Source organism: Podarcis bocagei, assembly GCF_964188305.1.
Source record: "Podarcis bocagei genome assembly, chromosome: 9".
Classification (NCBI taxonomy): domain Eukaryota; kingdom Metazoa; phylum Chordata; class Lepidosauria; order Squamata; family Lacertidae; genus Podarcis; species Podarcis bocagei.
Window position 1 is genome coordinate 34281186 of NC_138134.1, and position 18037 is coordinate 34299222.

General features: G+C 39.3%; 1 protein-coding gene across 3 annotated transcripts in view; it reads left to right on the forward strand.

Annotated features, from left to right (window-relative positions):
• Positions 1-16789, forward strand: part of SH3RF1 (SH3 domain containing ring finger 1) — a 46186-nt gene extending 29397 nt beyond the window's left edge. For all 3 annotated transcript variants that reach the window (XM_081208806.1, XM_081208807.1, XM_081208805.1), the window contains exons 6-12: positions 600-710; positions 5712-5863; positions 6970-7140; positions 7300-7559; positions 7977-8323; positions 9561-9895; positions 13312-16789. In XM_081208806.1, the coding sequence (XP_081064932.1) occupies positions 600-710; positions 5712-5863; positions 6970-7140; positions 7300-7559; positions 7977-8323; positions 9561-9895; positions 13312-13480 (1545 nt within the window). In that variant the 3' untranslated portion in view covers positions 13481-16789. The remainder of the gene's footprint in view (positions 1-599; positions 711-5711; positions 5864-6969; positions 7141-7299; positions 7560-7976; positions 8324-9560; positions 9896-13311) is intronic.
• Positions 16790-18037: the final 1248 nt, after the last annotated feature.

Genomic DNA, 18037 nt, shown 5'->3' on the forward strand with positions numbered 1-18037 from the left:
GCTTTTTGTTTAAAAACATGCATGGAACAAATTATTTTTTAAGTATTTTGCATGAAAGTATATGACATTTTGATTTCTTGAACAAAATGGAGTATAAAAATATCTGTCACTAGGCTGGCTGAAGATGGTCATGGGGAATACTAATGTATTTTGGGGTGGGTAAATATGAACTTATGGGAGGGTGTGGTTTCACCTTGACTGGAGAGGGGTTGTGGGGGAGTGGTGTCATTACCGTGGGATATTCTGAATTACAAAGGGAATGTTGCTGGACTGCTGAAGGTAGCCATCATTTGAAGTGGGAAAAGTCCCATTCCAAATATTAATCCAGTCTTCAGGATGATGTTCACCTCACATCCTGAAAGTAATGAAAACACTTGGACTGAATACATTGGCCCACCACTTACACTATTACTATTACTATTACAAATACTTGTAGTTCATTTTATTTTATTTTATTTTGTTTGAAGGTTTGTGGTCCAAAACCAGACTTAACACTGTTTAGGAAAACACCACTGGTTCATATGCTCCATTCATAACAGTAGTTATTTTATCTGCTGATAGGCCCATAATGAGTTTAACTTTTTTAAACATTTTGATAGGTTCATATTAGTACTACGGGGCTAATTGTGACCCCACCACCCAGTAGCCCAGTGACAACAGGGCCTTCATTTACCTTTCCACCTGAAGCAACCTACCAAGCTGCTCTTGGTGTAAGTACTGTTTGACATTATGTTGTGGTTTTATCTGAATTGCCCTTTGTTTTTACATAAATCTAGAAGCTATAGTTTTTGCAAGTTGCTTTGAGGTGTATTGTGGGGGGAAAATTGATTTCTATATAATGAATTTTGCCCCTTTGGGAAATAATAATGCTCTGATGGTAGGACTGAAAGACTCTTGTGGCTTCCAAAATATTTCAAACCCAGAATCTATTATGAAGTGCTATGTTGAATTATTCCCTTTAATAGTGAAGTACAGTAACCAAGAAGCGAAATGAGGCCATCCAAAAATCACATCATGGCTTCTGCATGCTTGAGAGACACCCTAGGTATGCAGAAATATTCAAGTTCATGAATTAAAACAAAACTGCCTGGTAGGAACCTCTGCCCTTACAGAATATTGAAGAGTGTTGACTATATAGAGACTATAGAGACAGGATGTGGTCTAAAGCAGTGATTCTGAACCAGTGGGCCATGGATCCCTTGAAGGCTGTGGAGTAACCTCAAGGGATCTTTGAAGCTATTGTCAGCAGCAGTGGCACAGTACAGCAAATCCCTTAGGTGGTGGGCTGGAGTTTGGAGCTGGGACATAAGGGTTGGGATGCCAATAAGGCAGAGTACTCAGATAACTAGTTGTTGTCCTTCATCTGATGTGCTCCAAGTTCTGCCACCCATCGGCACCTCCTTGTTTCACCCTTTCTTCATGCAGGGAGCCCAACCCGTCCTTGCACAGGGTGCAGCCCACCTTCACAAAGACTACCCATCCAGGACAAGAGGAACCCTATTCCTCTTTCCCATTGGTTTTCCCAACTGCTTTCATGCCTCTTCTCTTTAGCACTGATACCTTGGACAAGTCAATGCATAGCATAGGTGGCTGGCAGAGAAAGCAAAAAAACAGCTGCGTGCTGTGGTGTGTTAGGAGAAGAGGCAGAAGAAGGAGCTGCTGTTGCCGCTTGCAGTCATTTGGAGGAGTCTTTTATCCCAGTGTTTCCCAAACGTTTTTGGGCAACGGCACACCTCTTTACTGAAAAAAAATCTCGCGGCACACCACCATTAAAGCCCCGCCCCGTGACGTCAGCGTGCAGCGTCACGCCGGGAGGATTTCCCCTCCGGTCCCATGCCTTCGTTTGGGGCATCGCTCCGGCTGCTCCCTCTCCCGCCGCGCAGGAGCGATGCCTCTCTCTGGCTCTCCCTCCGTGCAGGCTGAGGGAGGGAGGGAGGTGCGCGTGTGACCCGTCTCTGCTGGGAGACCAAACCCAGTGAGGCAGAGTCGCGCGGAGGCGCCCAGGCAGCGCTGCCGGCTGCGAGGAGGAGCGCCAGGCAGCAGCAGGAGGCGCGGCCTCTCCTCACCGCCGCCGCCCCGCCTCTCGCCGCCCGACTCGCCCGCCTCCCTCCAGGCATCTCGCGGCACACCAGCCGGTGTCTCACGGCACACTCGTGTGCCGCGGAACACCGGTTGGGAAACACTGTTTTATCCCTCCAGTGCTACATCCCTTTTTATTTCTGCAGAGCACCTGGCCTTCCTTGTGTGGGCCCGTTTTAATCTGACAGCCTGAAAAGGAGAGAGGGGGCACAATTTGCCTGTGAAAGAGTGCTTTTGAATGGGTGGAATATTGGCTTTATCCCATTTTTTTCATTCATTCAAGAAGGAAAAAAGAAGGGGGCAGTGAGCCTGCTCGTTAATTCCTTCTTAATTTCCAACCTTCATTTCTACTTAGAAATGAGAAGACATGGAGAAACTGTACGTAGTCTTTTCTCACTCCTAGATCTATATTGTGGCTGGATTCCAGCCTGTAATTTCTTACAGTTGTGAGAAGTACATTCTCCCTCTGTCTGTCTGTCTGTCTGTCTGTCTCTTCCTCTTCACCTCCCTCGCTTTCTCTAAGAAACGTTATTTGTTAAACAATCAATACAGAATCAGGTTGAGCTGAATGGAGGTTGGTAAGCGTTTTGGTGCATTGCCTGTAAAGTTTATGTTGCAGAATAATGAAAGTTCATTGGTGTACCATAATAGGTTAACTCTGTTGTTGTTATTGGCACTGAATGAAATCCAGGCAATATGAATGTTCAGTTCTCTGTGATAGCCGGGAATCTGCACATGGTACGGATGAGTGCATAAGTGAAACTGGTATTTTTTTAATTTTTTAAAGAAAATTTTATACAAACTGTTGGATATATACTTGATTATAGAATTGTTAGGAGGTGGCTTGGGTTTTTGAAACATAGTTTGCCACACAGCTTTAGTTGCTGCTACTCAAAAACAATTTGAGGTTTTACAGGTTCATGGGACTAGTTTCACAATTTTAAAGTAGCACGTTTCCTAGAATGTGTTGCAATGCGTATTTTCTGAAATGTTAGGTTGCTTCTTGTAGGATGGATATTAGTCACATTTTGTATTCACATTTTGAAAATGACCTGAATTGTCTTATGAAGAAAATCATTCTTGTGAAGAATATGTAGGGAAGTCGCACAGAAAGTCCTTGGGCTGTTAAGTGGAGTAGAAACCTGTAAAAAGTAGTAAAACCTTTTATTATATATACACTGTCATGTATTTGCTGCTGAGTGATGTATGTGAGCTTCTATTTTCTGACACTTTCCAATACATAATATGCAAAGTGTATGTTTGGCTGTAGTGAGTGGTTAATTGTTTCTGAGCTGTTTCAATTTGCATTGACAGAATAAATAATCCCATTTAGTCAAGTTATTGAACTTTGTTAGCTTGATTTAATGCTTGCTAATCTGATAAGAGCTAGAAAGTGTTTACAGCTCTTAATCAAGGGCAAAGTACTTCCCAGGGTATTTATCTATGTGTATGAACAAACCAACCAACCAGTCATGTCACCTGATTAGAAATACGTAATATGGATTCAGGTGTCAGGGAACTATATAATGGTTATTTTCTATACTGAGTAGTATAGCTTTCAACTCTGTAAATAAGACCATTGATCCCACTCCTCTATTTCTTACTTCCTGGTTCCTAAGTGCTTTAGAAGGATAGTAACTGCTAGGTTTAATCATATACTCTGAGACCAGAAACAAGCACATTCCCATTTGATAGTTATGAAGGCTGCATGAACTGTGTATTGATTTGTAATGTTTTGTTGGGTCTCTGGACCGTAATAAAGATTGATGATGATGATAGTTATGAAGCACCTTGCAGTTTGCCCAAGGATGCTAAAATGCTAATGCTAACCCCTGGCTATGGTACAGCACAGGATATGAGATATATCAGCATCCAAATATCTGAGGGTGTTTGAACCAGGGCCCCAGTGACTGTGTGTGACTTCATTTGCATGTTGCCACTACTACTCTGATCAGCCTCTTTTCATTAAACAACTCTTTAAAACATGGGTCAGCAAACTTTTTCAGCAGGGGGCCGGTCCACTGTCCCTCAGACCTTGTGGGGGGCTGGACTATATTTTTGTGTGTGGGGGGGGAATGAACGAATTCCTATGCCCCCCAAATAACCCAGAGATGCATTTTAAATAACAGCATACATTCTACTCATATAAAAACACACTGATTCCCGGTCCGTCTGCAGGCTGGATTTGGAAGGTGATTGGGCCGGATCCGGCCCCTGGGCCTTAGTTTGCCTACCCATGCTTTAAAAGGAAAGAGGAAGTAAATCAGGTAGAATTGGAACCACCTGCCTCCTGAGAACTTTTATTTCTGCTTTGAATATGTGGATCTCCCTTGTTTGTTGTGGTTGCCTGTTTACTCCATTTGGAGGGGGATTGGAACAAGCAACCTCATGAATGTATTTGTTCCTGCTTTAACAGATGCCTAATGGATCTCTGTGGCTGCTGCCTAGTTATCATGTTGTGGGTATGGCAATGTGATGAAACTGTCTGCAGGTCAGCCTGTATGGGTTGGCTGCCTTTGTGTCAATGTAGTGTGTGGAAGTTGTTGCTGTATAGTTACTGATTGGTAGGCTGTAGCAGACTTTTCAGGGATGTTGTGGGCATGCCCATCATTTTTAAATAGTAATTAAATTTTCTGGTTGTGTGTTTTTCCCCTGTCCTGGTTTGAACACTCATAATCTGTAGTGGCTGGGTATCTCTGGTTCTGACATAATGTGAAGTATCAGCAACAACATAGAGAATAGTCTGAAGTTTTACAAATGAAAAGAGTAACTAAGGGATCCAAGAATAGAGCCCCATTAGAAATTGCCAGTTAAAAGCGCTCTTTCCATTGCTTATCTCATAATTTTCAATCCTAATTTTTGAATAATGGCACTTAAAACAGTAAGAAGTACCTTTTGTATCCCAGCTGTCAAAGGGAATTTTGCTGTCAAAGGGAACAGCTATTTTATTTTATTACTTTATTTAACTATTTATCTATTTATTTATACCGTGCCTTTTCTCCCTAAGAGGGACTCAAGGTAGCTCACATAAAAATAAGAACAGCTAAAAACATATAGAAAAACAAAGTAATGTTTGGGTGGCTTGTTGTTGAAATTTGTTGCTTACTGCATTATAGCTTCTGGTTTCAAAGCAGCCATGGATTGCAGTCCTTTTCAGACCACTGAATATTGGAAATATGTTTGAAAAACTTTGGGATTTATGCCACAAATTTGCATTGAAATGTGTGGATAAATGAAATAAATGTTATAAAGAGACTTAAGTAGTTATTTCTCTATTTTTTCCTTTCCTTTTGCCTATACAATTATGTTTTGTATTTTCTTATAAATGAGTATTAGTTTTAGAGTTTAATATGGTTTTAAAAATTCAATAAAATTGTCATTAAAAAAGAAATGTGTATTTAGACGCAATGCTTTGAGCTTGTTTCTTTGTTGCTTAAAATTTTGTTTTTTAAAAAAGAAATACAAGGGATTGTCCCGTTACATTGTATCAGAAAATGGAGAAATTGGTGTACAGTGGAACCTCTACTCACGACCACTGGATCCAAGTCAATTTGGGAGTGTGTAACTGTGTGTATTTTCAGCTGAATATTAGTGCCAAAATGACATTAAATTTCTGAATATTTTATTTCTAGACACTGAATCCCCCTCTGCCACCACCACCTCTCTTATCTGCTACAATAATTGCTCCAACCTCTGCTGGGCTGCCTTCAGGAGCAGCTCAAAAATCTGCAGCGGGATCAACTGAGCAAATAGCACATTTGCGCCCACAGACAAGACCAAGTGTGTAAGTGAAATAAAAGCTTGTTGAGTATAACCTTGAAATGGTATCAAAGAGCAGAATTGCCAAAGGAAAAAAATTCAAGTATTTCTGGATAGACAAGGAATGTTTGACTTGTCATCTGGGGTGAAAAGTGCCTGGTGCATGTAAAAGGGATGGCCAAGGTTCTCATTGCACCAAGATCTAGATTGGCTACCATGAACAACAATAGCAGATTATATGAGGTACAGAAAATCCCTGGAATGGTTTTGCCTGACACAGCAGGCTCGTTCACACATAATGCTAAACCATAATCTATTAAACCATGGTGTAGCAACATGTGTGAATCCAAAAGCTTTACTATGCTTGTAAAGGTTTGTAGATGGTGTATAAAACTTAGATAATGTTAACTATAACAGTGTTATGTGTGAACCCAGATCTCCTCTATAACTATTGTTAAAGATGTGTGTCACTGCCCAAAAGCTACAGTGCCATGAGTGATGAATGTAAAAAAAAAAATCATACTGCTCTTGCTGGTACTTTTAACTGTTCTGAGATGTAATAAATCGAGGTTTAAGTTACTGTCTGCCAGATGCCTCAGCATTGATTATTATTTATTAACTATGCTTAATATTAATTATGGTTAATGTTAACTGTGGTTTAACACTATGTATGAACCAGGCCTCTGCACTGGCAAAAGTCCTGGGACATAGTTAATGATTCTTGACCAAATCAGGTCTCCTGGGTAGGAGCTTAGTTACAACTTGGACAAGCCAATGGACAAGTAGGCTTCTATATTGACCCTCAAGGGATATATGCAAATGACGGAAGACAGATGAAATCAAGAATGGTTCTTTCAACTATTGACATGTTACTCTTTAACTGTCACCAACATTTGGACATTTGATAAGGAGTTAGGTACAGAATTCTTTGGATAACTCTTTGTATGTGCAGCTATTTCTCTGATTGAAATTTCTGTGACTACCTAAGGAGCTACTTCCCATTCTTAATGAACCCTCATGGCTCAATTTTCAAGCAGCAGTCACTCTGCAAGGGAAGCCATGACTTGCTTACGAACAGTATTTTTTGTCTAGTTTTTCCTGCAGACCATTATAAACAGTTTTGTTTTCTAGGTATATCGCTATTTATCCATATACTCCTAGAAAAGATGATGAACTGGAATTGAGGAAAGGAGAGATGTTCTTGGTGTTTGAACGTTGTCAGGATGGCTGGTTCAAAGGAACATCCATGCATACAAGCAAAATTGGTGTGTTCCCTGGCAATTACGTGGCACCAGTCACAAGGTGAGGCTTTCAGTTGAAGTATCTTTTACAAAGAAAAGGGAAGTAACTCCATTTGGATATCCAGATTTTCTGTGGTGGTGGTGGCTTGTTGGGATTGGGAGAATAGACCTTATTTGGTTTAATAAGGTGTGCATAAACTATTTGCATTACTTTTAACAGGGCAGTGACAAGTGCGTCCCAAGCAAAAGTCCCTGTATCTACTGCTGGTCAGACAGGGAGGGTGGTGACTATGGTCAATACTTCCACTGCTGGAGGAACATTGCAAAAACTTCAGGGAAATGGTGTGACAATGAACGCCAGTGCAGTACCAACAGCTGTGGTCTCTGCTGCACATATACAAACCAGTCCACAGACCAAGGTTCTTATGCACATGACTGGCCAAATGACAGTCAACCAGGCTCGCAATGCAGTTAGAACAGGTAAAACATTGCTTCATTCCTTGGCTTAGGTAATAGTATGATCAGGATGAACTTCTCTGAGGCCCCATGTATCTTGTCATGGGTGGAATGTAGTACATGATGGCTATGGACCAACTCCAGTGTCAGAGAGAATCTGCCTATGAATATTATTTGCTGAGAATCATAAGTATTTATATTTACATATAAATTTTATCTCTGTACAATAGTATTCAATATAGCATCAGGTACTGGTCAGATACTTTTAATACCATAAAAGATGGTTTGGAGATCTAGATTGCTATACTGAAATACCCACACATGCCATTTTTAATGCTTGAGACTGTGGAATTAATAGTGTGAGGGAAGTTTTTAAATAACACAAGTGGATGCTGTATTGTTTTCAGTCTCGTGATACTATGTTTCCCCCTCTCATTGCAGTTGCAATACACAGCCAAGAAAGACCCACAGCCACCGTGACGCCCATTCAGGCTCAAAGTTCAGCATGCCTTATTCCTGCTGCTGTAATTATTCCACACCATTCTGTTGCCTCCCAACAGCTCCAACCTCAGCTTTCTAATGCTGCTGCTTACATCACTGCTGTGAATATCAACCGGACAAATCTCCCATTAGCTTGTACAACAGCATCTCCTGGCACTTCTGCATCTCTGGATGGAGATGCAAATGGGAGAACTGTGACTGCTCACCCTGGAGCTCCAGCTTCCCCAGAGAATACATTAGTAGCTGGAGGAATTACTACTGTCAGTAAATCAGATAGAGATGGCAAGGTGAGCATGACATTTTGGTTGCCGCTCAGGATGTTTTTCTTTAATAGATAACCCAATAGATTGAGGAGACTCTTTATTAGGTGTAACTCCAAAGCTTGCCATTTAGTTTATTCTTATCACCTTTAGTGCCAGATAGTGGCTTGCTTTGTGTATCACATTAAACCATAATTTAAAATAATGTGAATGAGCAGTAGACTAGTAGACAATTTCAAAAGTTCCTAGAGTATTCCTTTGGCTTTTCTGTTTCTGTTGCACCATAGCTGAAACAAGCTGGAGTCTGCCTTGTGTCATCTGAATCTTTAAACAAACCATGAGTATTAACAAAGGTTTGTTCTTGGCTTGTGTTTTGTTTAAAAGAAACAAACAAACTATGAGCATGGGTTTAGATGGCATGACAACACAAACTCCAGCTTGCTTTGTCTTCAGCACAGCAAGAGCAGGGGAGGACTGCCCAGGAACCTTTGAGCAACAAACACCAGAATGCTGTTCATTCACATTAAACCATATATTTTTATGATTTGATGTGACAGCAAATTAGGCTAGTGCCAGGCTTGGCTTCTTTATGTAAGAAGTAAAGTATGGTCAGATTTTTGTTCCTTTAGGAGGGAAAACAACTGTAATGGAATGGAATTCCTGATGTTACTAAAATATCAGAAGTAGAATTTTATTGAATAAATGGATGAAATTTTTGTATATAACAGTTCCATTGCTTCTGTTATGTGCCACACTTCACTTCCAGTATCCTGGGCCCTTCTGATATTTAGAGCAGAGATGAATATTTTCAACATGCAAGCAACAAAAATATCGAACACTTTAATGTTCCTTCTCTCATTGGATTTTGTAGATAACATTTCAGGTATACTTCAACATCCTAGGTACCACAAGTTTTATTGTACAGTTGGATTGCTGTTTAGGACAGCAGTGGGGAACCTCCAGCTCTTGAGCCCAAGAAAGTGTGGCAGAGGTGCTAATATAGCCTGCAAGGCTGTTTTTGTAAGACCGTGCCCACCTACTCCACACCTAATGTCATATGTGACATCAGGTGTGGAACAGGTAAAGATGCAGTAGCAAAGGATCCATTGAAACATTAAAGTGCACTCCTGATTGTTCCTTGGCAAACAGGGCTTAGCCCTGAACTTGCAGGCATGGTTAGGATTCATATGTTGCTTGCAAATTGGTATCTTTCCTCCACAGTGAATATTCATGCTTCAAAACAAATGTTTTTATTTATTTCCAGAAAGAAAAAAAGGGTTTGCTAAAGCTACTTTCAGGAGCGTCTACCAAGCGCAAACCTCGAGCATCACCACCATCATCACCAACTCTGGAAGTTGAGCAGGCAGCTGCGGAGCTGGCCCTGCAAGGTGCTGTAGGACCAGAAGTTCCATCGGCTTCTAGTCATGGAAGAGCTGAGTCCTGCTCTGCGGACAATGAAACCTCCACATCAATGCAAGATGTTACTCATCGGAAAGCAAGTTCTTTGGATTCCAGTATTCCTATAGCTCCCCCTCCACGGCAGCCCTGTTCTTCATTAGCTCCAATCCTGAATGAATGTAGGCCTGTTGTGTGTGAACGGTAAGTCATTTTCTAGTCAATAAAGTGTAATAACGGCTACAAACGGCCTAGAAATGCTAATCAGTAAAAATGCTATAAATAGAATTCTGATATTGTTCCTGTGATCACTAAAAAATCATTGTTTACCTAACCTGGGTTTGAAATGTACTGTTGCTTCTGAAATGAAATCGTAATAGTAGTTTGACAGTGGCTACAACCTACAATTGCATGCATGTGGCAGTAAGAGAGCCCCACATCTCTGGCTTATACCCGATATAGCTTTTCCACGATAGATTCCTGCACAGTTGTGTTGTAGGAATGATGTGGAAACTTGATCCAGCCAAAAAGCCAGTTGGCTGGACACTCTGTTTCTGAATAGCAGTTGCTGAGGGAACACATGCAGGAAAGAGCTATCATGGACTTCCTATAAGCATCTAGTTGCCCACTGTGGAAATAGGATGCTAAACTGGATAGCCTGTGCCTTGATCTATCAGCACTCTTGTTTTGTACTTATGGAAACAGTCCTGAACTTTATTTTTTGAAATAGTATGCTATTCTTCAGCAAGTATTACCAGGTCAGTACCCTCTCACACACTCCTAAAGCCCTTTCAGTCTGATTGAGTAGGTCTCTTTCATATATTAAAACTAGGTGTTCAGTCAACCTTAATATTTCTGGTTCATAATTCTGTGTATATTAGCATTATTTTTTAATAGAACTGAACTCTGTTGAAAAATTCAAATACTATTGAATCCGTTGAAACTTGATTTCTAGCACAGTTATTCCCTTATCAATATTTTTAATTATCGTAAGGAGGCCAGGCACCTGAGTTCTCAACCTTGCTTCTGTTTCCTCATATAGTAGCATTTTTCTCTTATTTCAGTATCGGGATATTGTAGTTTCTCAGTTGACGGAGTCTGTTTGCTTTTTCTGAGTTAGGGAATGGTTCTTGTGTAGATCAGTAGAGCTTGTTCTGTAGTTGAATGGCACTCAGAACCTTGCAATATTAATTTTCCTTTGACATCTAGTACTTGAAAAAGAGATGCCGGGAAAGATGCTTAATAATCATATTGAAGCCCAGTCTCCTCTTTGTCAAGCTCCAGTATGTCAGAGGAAAGCAGGAAAGTCAGTGCTGTACATAAGAGCAGGGAATTAGTCTAGCTTAGAAGGAAAGAGCATCACCACCCCCATTTGCAACAGCAACATTGCCTGAGGGCTGTGAGGACTCAGGGAAAGGAAATGATCATGACAGTGATCAGCAATTTGTTGACTAGAGACTTCTCCATTGTTACAAGGATGGTCTGGGTGGAAAGCATGGTTGTTTTGGATTCTCTCTAACATCCCATGTTCTGGCCAAAAAAGAAGCATGCATATTTATTTTTACTGGACCTGCTGAGATATGTTCCATTTCCTCTCTTCTGCTCTCAAAAATGTACTACGTATAGATATCAGTGTTTCATTATTCTGTGGAAGGAGAGATGGTTTCTACATAGCTGAACTGTAAGCAGGTGGTGGTATTATTATTATTATTTATTAAATCTCAGGGTGGTTCACAGAATAAATGTACAAGATAAAAACACTAAATACACAATAAAAACAAGAACCCTCACAAATCGATAACCCCCTCCCTCCCTCCCAGGAGCACATTTAAAAGGGTATAGGCTATTAATAAGCCAACAGCCTGGTTGAAGATGGAAGTTTTCACCGGGTGCCCAAAGATGTATAATGATGGCACCAGCCCATCCCTCAGGGTGTGTTGAAGCCATATGGCTTTGCTGAACCATTAAGCAAGCAAACATGGCTCTCTGGGCAGTACTACAGTCTTCAATCCTGCCCCCACACTGGCTGCCACTCAAAGAGTTCTCTGAGAGCAATTGTGCAGGGCAAATAGCCTTTGACAATAGCTGCTAACCTGATCCTTTTTTTCTTCTTCTTTTTTTTAGCAAAGACCTTTTGCACACAAAGCATGTGCTGGACTTCTGAGCTATTGCCTCTCCTCATACTTATTTCTGAATTACATTGCATTAGATTGCATTTTAAAAGTTAAAAAAAATTCATGTGTTCAATTAACCTAGATAAGGCCTTAATTGTGTCTTTGCTGTTGTTGTTTTACAACTTCCTTCAATCTGATGGAACTTTAAAGAAAAAATAATGCATACAATATTGTTGCAGTACTATAGAGAGATTGGATTTCACTGCTGCTTAGTAGATTAAAAATTCACTACCAAGGTGAACCAGAATTTATAGACCCTGTCTCTAGCCCTTCTACTCAGTTGGTTTGGAGCTAATAAACAGAAGTCAGGCAAAATAATAAGCCATTTATACAATCGGGGAGGGAAAGCTAATTTTAGATTATGTATTTAAACTCATAACATGTTCTCTGTCCCTAATAAAAATGTATGTATCCTCTTAAAAACAAAAACTGCAGTGGCACTTGCAGTTATGTATTTGCCGGAATCAGAACAAATATTTATGGGGAAATATATTTAATGCAAAAAGGACAAAAAGGTTACAAGCTACTGCACTTTTCATGTTGTTATTACATTTTGGCTGCTTTTGTATTTGGGGTTTCAATGCATATGTGTAATTTCCCGGTTGAGCTTTCACCTAAGCAAGATTGTAGAACAATTATTTCCATGCATATGGCAACTAAGGCATATGTTTTCTCTAGAGCTCTATAATTGAACCTGATTCTGAATAACACAAAGCCTTCCTCCTTGGATGTTCATGTGAAATAGCTTACCACTTATGTTTTAATCCCAGTGAGAAGTTTGCCTGTGAATAACCTTTCATCTGAGTATTGTTGGGGTTTTTAAAATCAGCACGCCCAGGTCAAAATCAGTGCACAAACCTGTGTACCCAATGATAATGCACTGTTTTAAGACCTGCATATTTCAATGCATGTTTACTTGAATTTGAGACAGAATAGTTGGAGGGCTGAAAGTGATTTGAGAGAGGTTTTGCTTCCCTTGCTGTATTTCTGTCCCTAACTATAATCAGTGTATTTATATGACGACATTTTTACCAGTTATGGTGAACTCCTTTAGCATTATTTCATCATGTATGCTACTATTTTGCTATAAATATGCATTTCAATTTCACAGGTACTGAATTTGAAACTTTACTATAGTTTAATTTGTTTAGCTGAACAAAATTGTATAATAGCCACGTGTCAACTTTTAAAAATTGTCTTTAAAACCTCCTAACACTTAACATCTTCCCAGAGAATTCAGTGGAGCTGGCTTGTATGTATTTACTTGACATTGCCATGTTAACGCACTTTGTGTTTAGAAAATGCACTTATTTTTGAAAGGATGTGAACAGTTCAAGGCAGCTTCCTGTTGCAAGTTGTATCTGGCAAGTGTCAAGTTGTTTTTTGTTTGCAAACAATGGCAGTCTCTGTAATAAAAACCTGAACTTTTATCTTCTTGCTCTGCAGATATAGAGTTGTGGTATCGTATCCTCCTCAGAGTGAAGCTGAGCTTGAACTTAAAGAAGGAGATGTTGTTTTTGTACACAAAAAACGTGAAGATGGTTGGTTCAAAGGCACATTGCAGCGGAATGGAAAAACTGGCCTTTTCCCTGGCAGCTTTGTGGAGAGTATCTGAGATTTGTTTCAAATATTTCAAATCGCACAGCACTATAAAATAGCACAAATATTTTACAAGAGATAGTGCAGCCATTGAAGACTTTTTAAATGTCTGTAATATAAACAAATTTATATTTATGTTTTCCAGTATCCCACAGCATAATTTTGCCATAAAAAATATGATGAGAGACTTGCTGGGGTTTTTTATTATTATTTTGAATTTTTAAGTGTAATGTGTGCCTTGTAATGTCTGATCTCACACTACACAGGAAGATTTCTTCCAAATATGTAACACAAAAGAGCAATTGTTTACAAGGCTGTAACTAATTTATTCTTAATTTTCTAAACTTGAATTCTGTTTAATAGCTTAATCTTTGTGATTATGATTAACAACTTATTAATTTATGAAATGAGAAAAGGAGAAGCTGGATTATCTCCTTAGATACAAAGGCATAGTTTCTGACAGATTGCTTTCTCCCACTGTGCGTGACAGTGAAGTGAGTTTGTTTTATGGGGTAATGTTGGCTGTAATGATGGTGATGTGGTGTCAAATTGAACCTGCAAACTGGGATAAAATGGTACCGTGAACTTTTCTTATTTTGGGTGAGAAACATCTGTCAATGGACAAGTCTAAATTCTCCAGACAGTGTAATATTTCTGAAAGGCAAAGCTGTAACTACAACAGAGTTAACGTTCACAGAGTGAGAATAAAAAATGGTGAAAATGCCAGGAAATGGGAAATCAACTTTCTCTAGCTTCTGCTTATTCAAGAGTTTGGGACATCTGTCAAGATTCTGCTTTGTGGATGTGGCTAGTTCTTTGGCACTCACAGAATATAATTGAGATTAAAATATGTTAACTGCAGAACAATGAGAAATAGTAATTAGCTACAAGAACTGGTAGAATTCAAAATTTAAATTCAAGTTGCATTCACTGTCTAAATATGCCAAGAAATGTCATTTACTTATTTTACCTTTTCAAAGTGATTTGCATGGCTGAGAGACAATTTTACAATGTTTGAGCAATAGTGGTGGTAAGTGATACACTTGTGTTTTTAAAGTAAAGGCTGTAAGAACACTGTGAAAATTTTGCTAATTTTGTAACTATTGCTACTTTCATATGTCTTAACTACTCATTGTCTTGCATGTATTACCAAATTATCACAGGCATATAAAACACTGCATGATTTATAGATTGCATTCCAGTCTCCTGTTGTGGGTTTTTTGAAGTGCCCACTTGGAGATATTAAATCAACCAGCTGTCTGCATCACGGAAGCCACTGACCAAGACTAGTGAGTGAGTGAGTCCTAGTTATGTAAAGAGTACTCTAGAGTCCAAATATTCACACCATTCCAGCCATTAATATTTAGAAATGTAAGACATTTGGGGAGCTTGTTCTGTGCCACATTTCAGCAAGAACATACTCCCTCTCAGTTCCCCCCCCCCCCTTGCTGCCTTTTCACTCTTATTCATCAAACATTAGAAATTAACTTATTTATAACCACGGGGGGCTGGGGCAGAAATGGGGGTGCACATTCCCATCTCACTCCTTTTTTCTAGCCACCACACTGAAGCATGGGGACAAAAAAAGCCAACTTCGACGTCGCAGGGGTGATAAATAGAAGATTGTGTTCTAGCTTTATTTGTGACTCTTGTTATACAGTCACTTTCAGATAAAATATAAAGTTCTTGGAGCTTTTTTCTTTTTGTAACAGCCACCTTTTCAAGGGAGTGAGAGGGGTCTAAATATACTCAGCCCAACGACTAGTCTTTCCATGTCCAACTATTAATCTTCCCTCTTCCTCTCCATTCTAACTAAAGTGACTGGGGAAGCTAAGGGAGTGGATGACAGATTAGAAATGACCTTTTTGTCACTTGCACAGTCTTCTAGTTCCCTTAAACTGTTTCTTGGCTTCTGAAACAGCTACCCAGCTGGGAAAGCCAAAAGGGTGACATTGGAGAGATTTGTCACCCTTGGGTACATTAGTCTTGGCCTCTGATATCTCTCAACAGTAGCAAGAAATGTGGAATTAAAGAGAGGCAAGTTAGCAACTGACAGACCAGATCTTTGGTGCCTGGGAACTGTCAGTTGCTAACCCTAAATGGATCCTGTACAAAAAACCCTCTACTATTTCCAGGGCTTTTAAAAGCCATTTGGCACTGGTGATCCATTCTATACATACAAGGTTGTCTTTTATACCATTGCTTGACTGCAGCAATCTCATTATGCCATGCTCAGCTGAACCTATTCCTACATGAGATTTAACTAACTGTTACCACCCTTTATTCTGGTAGGGTCCTGCTTCTTTAGCAATAGGCAAAATTTTAGTTAGTGCAGATTGTCTTGCTGGAGATACGCTGTCTGCCCATGATATAGCTGCTAGGAAGTTAGTTATGAATAAAAGCAGGCAGCTGGCACCTTTTCCCCTACTTTCAGAATTGGTGGACTTGGAAAGTTCTTATTCCTTTCCAGAACTGAACTTGCAGCACAATATAATTAAGGGAGATATATGCAATATACAGTAAAGGAGAAAAATATACTCTAGCTGATGGTAGGCTAATGATTTTCTGATACAAAACACAACTGATTTTTTACTTTACACATGGGGAGGAAATTATTAGCTGAAGGATTTTCTTGCAATATCAAGTAGTTTCACGATAGTCTTCATATAAATTATATTGTTGGAACTGAAATCATTTTTAAATTAACACCCATACAAGACACTGTACAACTCAATTCTTGTGGAATTTAGAAAAATTAGTTACTTGAATATTCATGTGATATACAAGCTAATGAAATGAACTTTAGTTCAGCATAACTTGACACTAATGTGTCAAACCTTATTTTCACAAATTAGTGTTTTATATATTAAAAAGACTACTACAGATAATTTTTCTCTTCTCCATAAGGTAGACTATCTGTGTGACACAGGTACCTCTATTCATAGGGTTTTATTATGTAAAGTCTATCAAAATATAAATTAATATGATAGTGTTGTTAGATATAATACATTTTCTAATGACTTTTTAACAAAATAAATCACTTTTTGTTTTTAAGGGCTTGTTACACAACAGTACAACAATGACAAAAAATGCAGTTTTCTATGCCTTGTGACCTTTATAAAGTTGTGGGAGTTGGGTTAGGGTTTTTTCGCTTGTGTGTAATCCAGTGTATGAACAAAAAACCTTTACATTCATTTTGTGTTTTTCCTTAAAAGAGATTCTGTGAAAAAATTTAGTGTCTATATTTAAAGTCAGGTGAATGTTTTGTGTTTTTCTCTGTTAAATTTCCATTCCTAATAAATATTTTCTTAGCAAACATCTGAAACCCAGTGTGTGTGTGTGTATGTGTGCGTGAAAGACTTGTGATTACTTAAGGCTAATAGTCAAATAATATATGTTTTGTTAATCTGTATTCATTAAACCAAACAATAAAAAGCCCCCCCCCATCTAGTTAAGCTATGTAAGATGAATTACAAGCAGAAATAAGTCGTAATATGGCTATAAGGTAAATGGAGATGACCTAGCTGATGAGCTTCTCCATCTCTGTCTGATTCTATTAATATCTCTAGGAGGTAGTTCCTGTGCCAAGCTGCTCATGCTTTATTAAATCAGTCTAGGTCTGCTATATGCATACCATTAGGTACTTCAGAGCTGTTTGTGCACAGAGAATATTCCCTGTAGAGGTGAAGAATCTGATACAGTTGGATGATATTCTTCAATTTCCAATAGCATAGATGCTTGGGTGATTTTTAAAAATGAAAATGACATTAAAGAAACCCAAAGGATGCTGTAACAACTCGTTTTTAGAGAAAATGTGAAGCACAGGGAATATGTTGCCAGTAAGATCATTTTAATGTGGTAATCTGTTTGGGGGGCGGGGAGCATACATTCACTTAAAGATTTGAAGAGCCAGATGCAAGAACGCAGGAGACTTTCAGTGGAGAAGAGCAGGCTGCCAACAGGAGGCCAGGCACTTGTGTCCATCAGCTGTGATGCAGGAGTGGGTACTCATGATGCTTCCGCCACAAAATGTGACTGACTTCAGAGGTTTTGGTAATACAATGGTACCTCGGGTTACATACGCTTCAGGTTACATACGCTTCAGGTTACAGACTCCGCTAACACAGAAATATTACCTCGGGTTAAGAACTATGCTTCAGGATGAGAACATAAATCGTGCTCCGGCGGCGCAGCAGCAGCAGGAGGCCCCATTAGCTAAAGTGGTGCTTCAGGTTAAGAACAGTTTCAGGTTAAGAACGGATCTCCGGAACGAATTAAGTACTTAACCCGAGGTACCACTGTAGGTAGTATTCAAAACACACTTTTTATAGTTGGCTGCCCCCCACCCCTACCCCCAAACCATGTAAAATGGACATTTTTGTAAATAATGATTTCATCATATTGAAGAAAAAGTCTACCTTGGATACAAAGATCAGTAAAATGAAATTTATACCCAATGAATGGTTCTTTCTTTTTTTTTAAAGAGAAATTGCAATAATCTCAAAATTTGCACAGAGGCAGAGAAAAATTAAGCTCCAAAAAGCAACACAAAACAAATTGCTTATTGTTAAAC